Genomic DNA, 16533 nt, shown 5'->3' with positions numbered 1-16533 from the left:
CCGCCTGTCCTACCAGCACACAGGGGCACGAAATACCCCACATTGTGCCGCTGTTAGGACTAAGGGAAACAAGATTATCTACATAATCCTTTGTTCACAGTAATGTTGTACTCATCATCAATAAATTCACACTGAGAAAGTTTAATTCCATTCCAACAACTCCTTCCTGGTGCAGGATTTGCTTTGTCAATGAGTGTATTGCGTTCAAGAAAGTCACCCAGGCCCCTTTTGAATTGGTACACTGTATCGACCAAGTCCATAGTCTGACTGCTCTAAGGCCTGGTTCACATCTGCGTTCGGCATTCCTTTCGGGGAGTCCACTTGGGGGCCCCCTGAACGGAATACCGAACGCATTAAAAAATGGTTAGCTTAGAAACCACATGGACCCCATAGACTATAATAGGGTCCGTGTGGTTTCTCTCCGACTCTCCAAACGGAATACCGGACGCAGATGTGAACCAGGCGTAACAATAAAGAATCCGTCTATGATAATAGTGAAGCCTTTTTTACCGTATACATAGACTATGCTCTCTTGATATAGTTACTGGCTGAAATGTAAAAAGATTATTAAAAAAGTGTAAGTTACTTTTATTTATATTTCCATAAATTGACAATTCTGTCTTTACTTCTTATATGATTGACTTCTGTCATTACCCCGTACACAATCAGTCTCAAGTTACAATGGGATCTATGAAAAGGGGAGGGCAAAAGACAAAAAAGGAAAAAGACAGAGATATGAGGCATCTACAGCATCCAGAGAAAACCAGATGGTAATTCCTAATAACCCAGCTGTGTTGCGAAAAAGAACTGTCTCTCTTTTTTGCACATGGCTCTCTATTTGGGGAGCTCATTCCTTCCACCTCCCCTCTCCATAGAGCTCTATTGTACAGATTTGTGACCGAAAGAGTCAAATAATTAAAGAAAATGGCCACTTTTCTCATATAAAGTATATTACAAATCCCATGATTTTGTTACTTCCTTCCACCCATTGTCTTTATCACTTTGGTTGCACCTGTTCTAATTCCCGGTTTTCTGAGAACAAGGAATATTTCATGTTCTTATTTCTAACTTAATAGTTTTGACCAGATGTCAGAACCTTAAAGTTCTACAAAGATCCTGGAAAACAGCGATAATTCCTTCCATAACTAATGGACTATGTATTACGTAACACATCTGGTCAGCAAACCATCCCCGTCCTTCCGTGGTATAGTTGTGTTTTATCCTCGTACAGAGAGTGTGTTACCTAACACTACAAGTGCTTGGTACTCATTCCCGACTTGTAGACAATTTTTGGCTTGAGATTTGTATATCTTCTATGTAAAGAACCTTATTCCTTAAACCCTAAATTATGGTACAGGAAAAATAAGTGCCCCCCATGCAGATCTTCCTCCAATATCATCTGATTTGCTTTCCTTCAGCCTGACCTGTTACGCTTCCATATTATATTATCGGTTACTTATCAGTTAGTCATATGATGTCTCTGATAAGATAACAGGGTTTCCGGTCCTGTGGCCTGATATGTTAACTCTGTTACAAATATGGATTTCTTGTAGGCATATACTTGTTACTTTACTGTATTTTTTTTAGAAGAATTTCAACCAATGTACTGATGTGTGATTCTGATAATAGATGTGGAATTGTGTAGCAGTTTCCTTGTCAATAACTGATACTGGGTATATAATCCTGTGAAGCTGTCTATACAAGCGTAGATCATAAGCATAAGGCATCCTGAACTGGCACCAAGACTGGAAGATGGTGAGGATTATAGACATTAAGCTAACACTCTTATATCTAACACTGGTCACACACAAGTATCTACACATTGGGTCAATTGCTCATATAGCCCATAGCTACTTTTGGCACATTCATCATAAACGTTCACATATGGCTTAGCCAACGGTAAATGCATAGTACAAGGGGGGACGGGGAACAAAGGATAAAAAATACCCAATCCCTCTTCACCCTGACTTCTGAAGTGGAGGGCTCTCATACATGTAAAAACATTGAGGACCAACTGATTCACCCAACAGATAAGTAATATGGCTATGTGTATTTGGTTTATGGGCCAAAACTAGATAAACACTGGGTATGATTTGGTTTCCTTGTATCTATTGTTTCTTCTCATCTTCACCATGTATCACAGATGCTTCCACTATTACTTTGTGCTCTGTATCTGGGGGTACGTCCAGCAGAAGCTGCTCCCGAGGCAGATGAAATCATTGCCCTCCCGGGTATAAATTACCAGCCCTCATTCCGACAGTTTTCTGGATTCCTCAATGCATCAGGTGGAAAACATCTCCATTACTGGTGAGTTGTCCATGGCCAATACCCCACCAGCCCTGTCCTCTCTGTATATCTTCACCATCTTTCTCTTTGCAGGTTTGTGGAATGTGAGGGTGACCCCAGGTCTTGTCCTTTGGTCTTGTGGCTGAATGGAGGTCCTGGCTGCAGCAGCCTCGCTGGTCTATTAACTGAACATGGTCCTTTCCTGGTGGGTCTCGTAGATCATTGTAGAATATCATGTATTGGTGAATTTTCTTTCAGAGAATATCAATATCTTATGTTCTTATCCACTTAATAGATTCAACCAGATGGTAGCACCCTGAAGACCAACAAATATTCCTGGAATAAGGTAATAAGCCTCATGGTCTGCTATGTAGCCATCAAGACCCTACCCTTTTTATGTACAATGATATCATTTTATCATCATTTTATATTTATGGCATAATGACAATATTCAGCATTGGATCATTGCCATTGCCTGGTTCATTTTTTTAATTTGTAGCATGGGTTTTATTAAGTATTTTGTTTCATACAGAAAGACTCCCTTTGTATTTATTCATGTCACAAACCGCACTGCTATCTCTGTTACTCACCTCTTCTTTACTGGAAGAATGCCATTTGATCCTGGTGACCTATTCAAATCTCCATTGGTTCCTAAGTTGCTACTGAGTGGTTCTGTCTCATTATCAAAGGTTACTATGTCTGTTTCTTGAATTGCTATCTTGGTGACAGCCCTTGGCGCCATGGTAGACCACATTCCAGTCCTCTACCATCTATATTCAACTCTAGCTCCTGTGCCCACTATCCCAGCCTGTTTGTGTTCCTTGTCTGACAGGTTCCACTCTAAATATTTGTTCTTGTTCCCATCCCGTTATTTTTGCCATTCCAGTATTCTGGGGACCATAACCTTTAATTCTGCAACAAAGTCCATATCCCCACATAGAGGTTAAAATGTGAAAACCAAGGGATCCTTTAGACTCTGCACCAAATCAACTGCAGCCATAAGGATCCACATACAAGTCAAGTAATGTTATTGTATGGTGGAATCTGATACAATACCATGTGTCCATAGACTATATCATGTATCCGATGGTTGCCACAACATTATACATTTGGTATTTGCCAGATTGGTACACTTTGGCAAATTTTTGTTTTTTGGACACAGGTATCCAAGGGCTTATGTGTAAGAACTGTATATAGTCCCCTAGCCGTAGGAATCCACTGGTCACTGTAAATGAATGTATTATCTTATTGCCGTACATGCAATCCTACTTGGCTTTCAATTCAGAGTCTGTTAGGTTAAAGTGTTGCCTTGCTTCAAACATTTTGTTCTTCCATTTTCTTATCTTTTATGTTTTAGATTGCAAATGTCCTATATCTGGAATCCCCTGCTGGAGTTGGATATTCCTATTCTGATGACAAGGAATATAGAACAGGTGATACACAGGTAGGTGCACACATATATATTGCATATTGTCTGTATGTTGTATATTATCCCTACAATTTGTAAAGTGCTGCAGAATATGTTGACTCTATATAAATTATTATTATTATTATTATTATTATTATTATTATTATCATCATTATTATCATCAGAAAATGACATATCATTCAAAGTAGATGTCTAGTTTCAGTAAATATATTGACACTCCTTAGAGAAGGCAGAGATGGTTTATTACTGTCCCTGCCTTCCTGATCTCTGTATACAATGCACTCAATGCATTATATACATTGGAGAAAATGGCCATGATGCTTCCCGCTTCAGAACTGCCTTGTACTGGGTAGCTGCCAGAGCTGTCTTTGTCAGACCCAAAGTCATAAAAAATAGAGAATAACCTATAAGAAAAAATACCAAGTGGGTGTTCACATAGGGATTTCATGCTGTATTTGTGAAGCAGAAAATTTTCATTTCAAAAATGTCAAGACTTTTTCTACTTGTCAAAAATCCACGTGGATTTTGATGCTGAATTTGAAGCTGAATTTGGAGAAGAATGACACTGTATTTTGACATTATTAGGCAGGGCAAAATTCTAAATTCCATGTCTAATTTTGTGTCCAATTCTACTCCAATAGAAAAGGTGCACTTTCAATGGGAGTAGTGGAATCAACCAGCAGAAAAAAACAGCTATTGCCTCTCACTGAAAAGAACGGGTTGATTTTAGGAGGATTTTGAGCTGGATTCCGCCTCAAATTCAGTGTCACATTTCTTTGTGTGTACACCCCCTAAACCTTTCAAAAACGTATGTACATCAAAACCTGTGCAAAACAATATTCTGCCGCCCACTTTTCATCTTCGCTGTGTAGGTCGAGGCAGAATCAGCAGAGGACATAGGGTTTAAAGGGGTTTTCTGGGAATAATTTGTATGGCCTATCCTTTGGATAGTGTCTAATATCTGATTGTATAGTGGTCCGGAGATGTTACTACAGCTCAGCTCACCTTGATGTCCGTAGGGGCAGAGCCGTAGTAATGCCGTCCGATCGCTACAAAGTGTATGGCGCTATCAGTTTCCAGGCCTACATGACTTTTTTTTCCTTTCTTCTTTCCCAGACTGCTAAGGATAACTACATGGCTCTGAAGGATTTTTTCCGCCTGTATCCAGAGTTCTCCGAGAATGATTTTTATATAACAGGAGAGAGTTATGCAGGATTTTATGTTCCCTGCCTAGCCCTGGAAGTGATGAAGGATAGTAAGATAAACTTGAAGGTAAGTAGCAGGGACAAAACTAAAGGCTCACGAGCACTGGTGCAAAAGCCTTAGGACTGTTGTCTGTGCATCTTCTCACAACTATTTTAGTAGCCATTACATTTCCCTTCCCTCCTTTGTCTTCACTCTTTTGTGCCACAGCTCCATCCACAGAACTTCTCCCTGACTATATCCTGCCCAACTGTTACTTTTTGTTACTAAAAGGTTAATTTCCCTGTTTCTGACAGTGGAAGGCTGTGTATCATAAATCTTCTTCCTTTGTCTCACTCCAGTGCACCAGAGGCCAGGGGTAATACATTTACAATACCAGTGATCAAAGGAAATTAGAAGGAGATCAAAGAAGTTTCTTCAGCCTTAGTGTCTTGAGGGTGACCTATGGGCCCCTTGGCTTCTGGGCCCCACCACAACTGCAACCACTGCAAACCCGATGTTATGTGATGTGACTGGCACTGGCCAATGTCACATATAAAATGACAAGTAGCTTGTTGGATGCAGGAGCCGGAGATTTTTCAGATCTTATGGGACTCCAGAGGTTCACCCCTTTTTTTGGGAGCCTCATGGACATTCTGAGAGAGTTGACAAGTATGGATATAGGCTACCTTTAGTTATATGATAACATTTGGGTGGCACAGGCAGTTTGCAGAAATGACACGTTACAGATCCTGAGAGATAAGAGGAGGCAATGACAGATTTTTATCTTTCAGTTTTAGCGCACTTTATTTTTATCTCTATTTTAGGGCCTTGCTATAGGAAATGGGATTACTGACTATACATTGGACTCCAACTCCTTATTATATTTTTCCTATTACCATGGTCTGTTGGATAAAAGGTAAGTGAAAAGTAATGACCTGATGTATGTATTTAGTGGATGTATACCGTATATGTCCTGTCACTCCATCTATCTCTATATAATGTGCACTTGTTCACTAGCTGCCCTATATACGACTTGCTCTTATACTGGGACTATGTGTATATGACGTTTAGTTTTCATTTGAGCCAATAGCGGTATGATACCTACAGCACTTTTGTCTTTTTAACATAAGTGTATAAAATATTGTGTGATTTTTTTTTTGGTTAATACGATACTACGCTATTTTTCCATATACCATGTGAATATACGACATCTAACAGCCAGTCTGCAGAACTGATCTGTAGGTATTTCTGCTTTCCCCAGCGACTGTGGGGTTCCTTTTTTGAAGGGATTATCTGTCCCTGTAACTAACCCAGTGTGGGTGATCTATTCAGGGTCACATTGGTTCAGGTCCCAATGAGAGCAGCTGGACGAGAGGTATCAGCCCTGCAAACCCTAGATTTGCTGGATTACCATGATCACTGGTTTCAGTATATCCATTACCTTAATCTTAAGGGTAATTTATCCATTTCTAAAGACTGGATTACACCAGAAGGAAACTGACCCTATTTACTTACCTATCCCAGCTCCTGCCCATGCCACTTCTGCTTCCCCTTCAACCATCCAGGGGGCCTCGTGCATCCAATTGCAGGTCTCAACATTGAAGAGGCCCAAAGACCCATACTGGAGCAAAGGAGAGGGGCCACTGTGGGACATTATACTGTATGAAGGGGTTGTTATGAGACATTATACTGTGTGGAGGGGCCACTTTGGAACATTTTATTATATGGAGGCCACTATGGGAAATTATATTGTGTGGAGGGGCCGCTGTAGTATATTATACTGTGTGAAGGGGCCACAGTGGGACATTACACTATGTGAAGGGGCCACAGTGGGACATTACACTATGTGAAGTGGCCACAGTAGGACATTACACTATGTGAAGTGGCCACAGTGGGACATTACACTATGTGAAGTGGCCACAGTAGGACATTACACTATGTGAAGGGGCCACAGTGGGACATTACACTATGTGAAAGGGCCACAGTGGGACATTACACTATGTGAAGGGCCCACAGTGGGACATTTTATTGTCTGTTGCCACTATGCGACTTTATACTGTAGGTAGGGCCAGTACGTGGCATTTTATTGTATGGAGGCCACTCTGGGACATTATACTGTGTGGAGGGGCCACTATGGGGCAATATACTGTGTGGAGGGGCCACTTTATGACATTATAGGGACTTCTTAGAATAATACATAACTGTAATGCAAGGAGTACATCTCCACTCAGTGACATTATACTCTATAGCCAAAACCTACAGGCCGGGAAATAACGCGCTCACACTTCCTAGCTTCACGTGCAAGATTCAGAAGTGTAAAAGTAGTCTTACTCAGTATTTTATGACAGAATTATTACATGACTGTACATTGTCTGTTCATAAGCGTACATATATTCACATTAAACCTCTTATCTCTCCTGTTACTCTTGATATAGTATCTGGTCACGTCTGATGTCCACTTGTTGTGAGAAAACAGATTGTGACTTTGAGAATCCCAGTAAAGCTTGTAGTATAGCGGTAAGTATTACGGGGATTGTGTGTCGCCAAGCATTTCATGAATACTCCCTTCCATATAGTAAATGTTATAGGTCATAGCTATGGATATGGACAATAAATGGGAAATGTAATGTTACTTAATACAGGACAGTGTCACACAGTCTCGAGTTACACACACACATATCGGTAAAGCGTCACCTGACATTACGCCACCATGTTGGCAGTCGTGAAGTCTACGTTTTTTAGCATGATGATCTTGTCTTTCTCGTTATAGTACGACGTAGCTTACTCCATGACATTAAGACCCAAACTGAATATGTATAACCTTTATCAGCCGTGTGCGGAAGGAGAACCTGGAGAGATCAGGTACATTGACTATATATATATATATATATATATATATATATATATATATATCTCCCTATATTATAAAAATGAATTTCTGTCTGTCTGTCTGTCTGTCTGTCTGTGCTCTAATGCGAACCAAACGACTGGACCGATCTTCACCAAATTTGGTACAGAGACACTTCAGGTATCCGGGAAGGTTTAAGACGAAACTCCAACTCGCTCGGACGTACCGTTGCTGAGATACAGCATTCCAAACACAGTGCCCCCCCTTAGCCAATACAAACCTGCAAGACTTTCACTCATATTCCAACTGCAATACACACGGTCACTCCACATACACAATACAACGCTGATATCCAAACTGAGATACACGCATCAGAGGATTAGATACACAGATCAGCACACAGTATCACATGCCAGAGGATTAGATACACGGGTCTGCACACAGTCCCACAAACCAGAGAATTAAATACGCGCTTCTGCACACAGTTCCACACACTGAAGGATTTGATACGTACGTCTGCACACGGTTCCACATACCGAAGGATTAGATACAGGCGTCTACACACAGTTCCACACTCCAGAGGATTAGATACGCGCGTCTGCACACATTTGTACACGCCATAGGATTAGATACACGCATCTGCACAGAGTACCACATGCCTTAGGATTAGATACGCGCGTCTGCACACAGTTGTACACGCCATAGGATTAGATACACGCGTCTTCACACAGTACCACATACAGTAGGATTAGATACGTGCGTCTACACACAGTGCCACATACCGAAGGATTAGATACGCGCCTCTTCACACAATACCACACAGGAGAAGATTAGATACGTGTGTGTGCACACAGTACCACACTTTGGAGGATTAGATACATGCCTCTGCACACAGTACCACAAGCCAGAGAATTAGATATGCGTCTCAGCACACAGTACCACATGGGGGAGGATTAGATACGCGCGTCTACACACAGTACCACATGCCATAGGATTATATACGCGCGTCTGCACACAGTACCACATGCTGGGGGATTGGATACATGCTTCTACACACAGTTCCACACACTGTAGGATTAGATACGCACCTCTTCACACAATACCACACAGGGGAGGATTAGATACACGTGTCTTCACACAGTTGTACACGCCATAGGATTAGATACGCGCGTCTACACACAGTATCACATGGGGAGGATTAGATACGCGCGTCTACACACAGTATCACATGGGGGAGGATTAGATACGCACGTCTACACACAGTTCCACACTCCAGAGGATTAGATACGCGCGTCTGCACACAGTTGTACACGCCATAGGATTAGATACACACGTCTGCACAGAGTACCACATGCCGTAGTATTAGATACACACGTCTACACACAGTTCCACACTCCAGAGGATTAGATACGTGCGTCTGCACACAGTTGTACACGCCATAGAATTGGATACACGCATCTGCACACAGTACCACATGCAGTAGGATTAGATACGCGACTCTTCACACAGTACCACACAGGGGAGGATTAGATACGTGTGTGCACACAGTATCACACTTTGGAGGATTAGATACATGCCTCTGCACACAGTGCCACAAGCCAGAGAATTAGATACGCGTCTCAGCACACAGTATCACACGGGGGAGGATTAGATACGCGCCTCTTCACACAATACCACACAGGGGAGGATTAGATACGTGCATCTGAACACAGTACCACATGGGAGGATTAGATACAGGCCTCTGCATACAGTACCACATGCCAGAGAATTAGATACGCGTCTCAGCACACAGTTCCACATGGGGGAGGATTAGATACGTGCATCTGCACACAGTACCACACACTAGAGTCATTAGATACGCGCGTCTGCACACAGTTTCACTTACTGGAGGATTAGATACGCGCCTCTTCACACAATATCACATGGGGAGGATTAGATATGTGCATCTGCACAAAGTACCACACCAACAAGAATTAGACACTTGCATCTAAACACAGTACTACACGGGGAAGGATTAGATACAGCTTTACTCCAGGTATCCATAACAACTGATCACAGGTTTTTTACTGACATCCAAAATGAGATACACATAATCACATGACGCTTATGGACATACACAAAAACCACATACAAAATACACCAGTGCAAAATTGGACAATTCTTATGGGGCCACTACACAAACATAAATTGTAATATACCCGTGCGAAGCCGGGTCCTCCCTCTAGTATATATATATAAGCGAGTGGAAGCAACCTGCACTGACCCCTACTGCCAAAGTACACAATGGGGGCAATTTAGACACAGATTAGTGATAATGTGGTGAATCTGAGGTTTCATGTCATACCAATAAGGGTTGGGGCAGGAGACATCCACCTGGTACTGAGGACAGTAAACTGTGTGGGTGACCTTAGGGGGCATTAGTGTCCCCATACAGTTCATTGCCCCCCTTTATAAATGTCCCCTGAGTGTCCCCACAGTGTTCATTGCCCCCTCAGTGCCACCACACATGCTACCCTTAGTGTGCCAACTGACATGATCCCTGGACTGCTCAAAGGCTAGACAGTACACTGCCTACCAAATATCCTCTCTGGTACCCAGGACAGAGCTAGAATGGCCATGAACCTTTATTATGAAAAGTAGCCCTTGACCCAAGTTGAGCAGGCCACAAAAAAACAAGATTCTTAGAGAAATCCATCATTTGGGGAGGGCACAATTGTGTCTTTTGCAATAACCCCATTGTTGACTTCAAGGTCAAAATAAGGAGAAAAAATTGATGATGTTCTTTTCTATTTCTTTCTGCAGAGACTATGGGGACCGTATTAAAGCCTATCACCCTGGTGTAATGTCTCCTCAAATTCATTCCAAATTCAGTAAGGTAAGTATATGCAGGTACAATACCAAGTACTCAGTAGCACACGAATGATAGTGGGTGACCAGGAATCAATGCCCAGGTCAGGACTTTCTGACTTATATTTGGTATTTTCAGTAGATGTTCCATTTAATTTTCTACATTTTCTTTCACGATGAACAGAGACTGAAGGAAATGTCTCCATTAAACAAGACAATATCATTGGGTGTTTCCTGTGTGAATGATACAGACGTCACTACCTACCTGAACAACCCCGAGGTGCGGTCAACATTACACATCCCGAATGACCTGCCCTCATGGGAGATCTGCAAGTAATTCTTTTATGTGTCACTATTTTTACCTTTTCACTATGTGCTTAATCCCCATTGCTGACATCTTACTAGTTCACTTGGGCTGGTTTCTCACTGCTACCTAGTTATATTAGTGAATGAACTGATGCATACTCCTATTACAGACCCTAATACCAATAGGGAAGTAGCTATAGGGGGTTCAGAGGTAGCAGTCACTACCAGGCCTTGGACCCTGAGGAGGCCCTAAATGGCCCATAGAGTATACCACTATTCTAAATGACACAAAGTGGGTAGGGGCCACATTACAGATTTTGCATTAGGTCCCAGGAGCTTCAAGTTACGCCTCAGAAGTGTAGTCTAGACCATTACAGACCAGTCTAGCCTGTACAATGGCGCGCATCCATACAGAAGTACTGTGCACTGAGCATTCTGAGCCCTCATGGGATTTTTTGAGCCTTGACCAATATATGTGAATATATTTACAAGAATACTTCTACATATCCACATCCTCAGTTTTGTTTTTTTGAGAGTATCTGGAGGGGGTATCTTATAGGCCATTAGTTGTCCATATTGGAAGATGTGTCTCTCCTATCAGAGACATCCCTTAAAGTGAGGCTACAATTTCCCCCAAGCATTTTCACATGTCAGCTCCCTGGAGCGCTGCTCGTGTTGCTCATGTAAGATGAGTGATGTCATAGCAGATGGATGATCAACTCCCACTGCATGGGATGCTGCAGGCATAAGATGGTAGGGGTCTCAGCAGTGTTCCACAGAGCAGAAGGTCTGCCCCCAGTGCACTAATTGCCTTGTTTGCATACAACTAATTTTTAAAAAACACTGGGTTGGCAAATTCTAGATAAGATGGGCAGAAAATTAATCAGATGAGCATCCCTATGCGTGCTGTAATTTCATGTCCCTTCTACTGTTTCACAGCGATAAAGTGTTTTCCACCTTTGCTAGAGAGCTAGAAGATTCACGTGACCAATACCTTCAGCTTCTGAATGAGAAGGTAAGTATAAATCCACAATTATTTCAGGATTAGGAGTCCAATGGGTGGTCCTTGTTGCTTCTAGATGGAATATGCCTTTGAACCCTTCCTGTTCATTACTATAGCATTACATCGCACTTATTGATGTAGCACATTGACAAGAGCTGCTACATCCCTTCCAGCTTCCAGCTGTATTATACTGCCAGGACCCTGGAATAGCTGCAGGAGTCAGAAAATTAATCTTAATCTTGGCATCTGGACAGTTAGGGGATGGGGCACCCCTTTTTCATCCATTTGGCTCCAGTGTGGCCAGTTAAAGAGTATCTCTCGCCACCTCCAACAAGTCCACCTCTTTACATCTATGAATAGGCGCTGCTCCACTGATTCTGGCAAAGTTGGAATTTTATCATTAGCCCCACCGTTCCTGAGCAAGTAATGCAGTTAGTTTTGGTGCCTGATATGGAGGACGGTGTCAAGCAGGAACAGGCAAGGGGTGTAACTCAAAGCTCTGACACTGGCTGCCTGTGAGTGGAGCTCTGAATCACGTCTCCCCTGCCTGACACCGCCCCTTCTGACATTACACAGACTAAATAGCACATCATGCATCAAAACTAACTGCACTTGTGGCTCAGGAGCGGTGAGGGCTAAAGAGAAAATTTCAACTGTGCTGGAATCAGTGGAGCGGTGCCTATTAAGTGATGCTAAGAACTTGAATTAGTGGTGGTGGTAAACGGCCCTCTTTAATGGCCTCCTGTTTGCCTTGTCCTAAAATACACTGGCAGGTAAGCTAACATGGAATACAGAAGTATTGTAGCATATTATACAGAGAGTCAAGCGATCTCCAGTTAAAGTTCAAGTCCTTTGCAGAACTGTAATTTTTTCTTTTATAAAAACAAAATAAACAATAACCTCTTTCTCAGTTAAAAAATAAATTAAAAAAATAACTAAAAATAATCAAACATGTCACATGGTGTCCCAATAGTGCCCTACTAGATCTTTTAAAGGCCTGTGGCTTGCATGGCGTGTGTCAAGCTCTATGTTATTATTCTGGTGGCCTAGCAGAGGGCTGCTGCAATTTTTTGCAATTTTTCTTTAGCCTGTAACTTGATGCAGACTATGCAGCTTATACTTGGGACAACAGCATTTGCATTCCCACGTGTTAAACTGAGGATCCTTGAGATCATCAGATAAAATCAGTCTGGGGGCCCACCCTCCAACAACTCATAGGAAATAGACCATAGTAACCTGCACAATTGGTTGTCTACTGCTAGATCATTGCAATATTGGAGCCTGGTCCCATCTTACGATACCCTAGTACTCTGGTGCGCCAGTCTGACACTGTTCCGGCATGCACTAAAAGGAACTTATAATGATGGTATCAGTGGAATGTGATGAAACTAATGCTAACAAAACCAATCCACTCAAAAAATGGAAATATGGGCTATATACAGTTGTTTTTTTCCTTGTGTGTCTGGGGCTAATTCTTGTATCTGCAGAAGTACCGCATCCTGGTGTATAGCGGAGATACAGATATGGCGTGCAACTTTCTGGGTATTGAATGGTTTGTGGCTTCGCTTGACCTGGAGGTAAATAGACTTCTGCGAATATATAAGATACAAACTTTTTTCATCGTAAATCTTCACGTTCTATTTTTCTTACAATGTTCTTGCTGTATCTAACCATGTTCTGTAGCTACAGAAATCCTACCATCCCTGGATGTACAAAGATGGAAAACAGTCCCAGATTGCTGGTTACGCCAAACAATATGCCAACCTTACCCTTTTAACCATTAAGGTACATACACATTTTTGATCTTAGGCCTAGTTATTTTAGATACAATTCATAGTTCACGTAGTTTTACGCACTCCACCTACTAGAAGACGGTTGTAAATGTCTTTTATATAAATGAGTTGTCCTCTTTTCCAAATCTTTTCTTGATAGAACGTTGTCTACATGAAGATCCTAAATCCTGAATAATCAAAAATTATAATTTTTTTTAAACATTTATCCTTCCCTTGATTCACAGGGAGCCGGTCACATGGTGCCTACCGACAATCCTTTAGTTGCCTTCCAAATGTTCAGACGATTCATCAATAATAAGCCCTTCTAGAGGTCAAGTGCCAAGTCACGGCCTCCTGTATCGCCCCAGATGGAACTTGTTACTGTTCACATTTATTGGAAAATTTGCTTTTACTCTATGTGATAGATAAATGTTGTGGATTGCTTCTGTGAATTATTGAGATACCTGTCATATGGAAACAATAAATGATATCCTTGTATTAAAATGATGTGCCTACTTATATCATACATGGTGCTGGAGATGTAACAAAAAATACAGACAATGTCAAGTTCTACTTACTAATGCAAGGTCATTTTTACATTTTGGGGCCACTAGCATTCCCTGTGGAACTTGAGAATGTCGTATTATTAGGTTATTAACTGGACGTGTTCCCTTTGTGGTAGGTTTAGTAGCTAATAGTAGAAAAAAAACATACTAAGATCTTAGAAGACCAACCCTTTGAGAATTCTCCAGCCTTTAGACCAGGTTTACACTTGTGCTGGGCTCTTGATCTTTTGGGTCCCCTGGTGGACCTGAATGATGGAGAGCCCATCCACTAAAACAGCGGTTATCTGTGAACACCCGTGGACCCCATAGACTATTGGAGTCAGCCGGAGGACTTGGTTTACCCGAGCCAATCACTGGCTGGGGCTAAAAGGGGGAGAATGGAAGTCTTCAGAGTCACTAAGTGTGGTTGGGTCCTTGCCGTGGAACCTTCCAAATCCAACGCATGGTTTAGGGAAAGAGAGGATCTCTCTCCAACTGAAATCGACCCGAGGGACTGCAACCACTATCAGTTACTGTAGGCCTCCTCAACTTTGCCCCAGCTTGGGAGGTGGGCTGAAGAAGTCAGTTGTGTGTGCTTGGCCTACTGTTGATAATACAGCCCATCCTCCAGTTCTGTCCTGGTAGTTGTATGCGGCAACCTCATCAAAAACAGTGTCCATACTGATCATGGGCATTAACGCCGGGTCTATGCTGTATAATACTGTACTTAAATACCGAACATCCACCATCGGGAAGGGGCTAATATGACGTGCTACAATTCCATAATGTATTATCACATACTGTACAAGGCTTAGATCAGTTTATCTGTTGCCAGCGGTGTTGCTATAGGGGGTGCAGTAGTAGCAGTTGGTACTAGGATCTGGACCCTGAGGGGCCCCCAAGGATACTCTGCCACTTAAAATATACCACCATTCTACAGTAAATGGCTCAAGATAGATAAGGGATCCATGACAGATTTTGCACTGGGGCTCCAGAGATTTAAGTTACATTTCTGTCTGTTACCTATCAGTCAGTCACATCATAACGTGTCCTCATAAGATAACATGGATTCCGGTCATATGACCTGATGTATTAACCATGTATGTAACAAAGTCTTTTATGCTTAGACTTGTTACTTTACTGTACTTTTATTGCAGTCTGTATAATTGACATAAAATAATCCTGTAATAATCTCACAATAGGGAAATTTTAGTGATTTCATGCTGTGATTTCCAGAAACGCGTCGGTTTTAGAAACCACAGTAGTTCCATATCGGGAACTAATGGCCTATCTTTCCATAACAGCTAACCATCACCATCCTTCTGTGGTCTATTGTCTAGTGGTGTTTTATTCTCATATACAGAGATTGTGTCCCTACACACTACAAGTACATTATTCCCAACTTGTGGTAGTCACAGAGACTCTAAAGAACCTTAATTGTTGTATTTTATTTGGTAAAGGTTTATTACCCCATTGGGTCACTGCCTTGTATTTGATTTCCTTTAGTCTGACTTGATACATGTCCATGTTGTATATCATATATGAGGTTAATATCAGATGATCTGTTGCCTATCAGTCAGTCACATAACTGGTCTCTGATAAGATAACATGGACCTGATATATTAACATTGTATGTAGGATGTCCAGGGTCGGTTTAACCCCTTAGTGACCAGCCTGTTTTGGACCTTAATGACCAAGCCAAATTTTTGAAATTTGCCCTGTGTGACTTTATCAATGAATAATTCTGTAACAGTATATTGCATCCAAGCGATTCTGATATTGTTTTTTCGTGACATGTTGTACTTTACTGAGAAGGTAAAATTAGACTGATATAACTTGTGTAAATTTATTAAAAAACTCGCAAATGCTGAAAATTTTGAAAATTTTTCAATGTTTTCCATTTTTAGCTGCGATATCTCACATATACACAATAATACAGGGCAAAAAAGTTAGTAGTTATATATTTCCAAATGTTCCTTTTGTGTTTCAAGCATATTTGAGATAATTTTAGCATATTTGAGTAACTTAGACAATTTACAAGTTTATCAAGTTTATAAGCAAATTTTGGAAATTTTGAGTGTGTGATTTTTTCCTGTACCAAGCTATGTTTGCAGACAGGAATAGGTGGCATAATGACAGAAACTCCCATTAAATGACCCAATTTGGAAAACTAGACCCCTTCAGGTATTCTTTGAGGGGTATAGTGAGCATTTTGATCAAACAAATATTGTTTTGCAAGAATTATTACAAATGATGAAAAAAATTTCATTTTCATTTTCTTCAAATATGTGTCATATTAAAGCCAGTTTTTT

General features: G+C 41.4%; 1 protein-coding gene across 1 annotated transcript; it reads left to right on the top strand.

Annotated features, from left to right (window-relative positions):
* Positions 1-1741: 1741 nt before the first annotated feature.
* Positions 1742-14104, top strand: LOC142208739 (lysosomal protective protein-like). Its single transcript, XM_075277420.1, has 15 exons — positions 1742-1755; positions 2144-2307; positions 2380-2491; positions 2582-2632; positions 3644-3730; positions 4832-4987; positions 5725-5816; positions 7336-7417; positions 7671-7762; positions 10551-10623; positions 10780-10928; positions 11841-11916; positions 13392-13481; positions 13588-13689; positions 13922-14104. Exons 1-15 carry the CDS (start codon positions 1753-1755, stop codon positions 14003-14005), a joined length of 1413 nt encoding a protein of 470 aa, XP_075133521.1. The 5' UTR covers positions 1742-1752; the 3' UTR covers positions 14006-14104.
* The last annotated feature ends 2429 nt before the right edge of the window (positions 14105-16533 follow it).

This window comes from Leptodactylus fuscus, chromosome 6 (genome assembly GCF_031893055.1).
Source record: "Leptodactylus fuscus isolate aLepFus1 chromosome 6, aLepFus1.hap2, whole genome shotgun sequence".
NCBI lineage: Eukaryota > Metazoa > Chordata > Amphibia > Anura > Leptodactylidae > Leptodactylus > Leptodactylus fuscus.
This window is presented reverse-complemented; position numbering and strand designations above follow the sequence as displayed.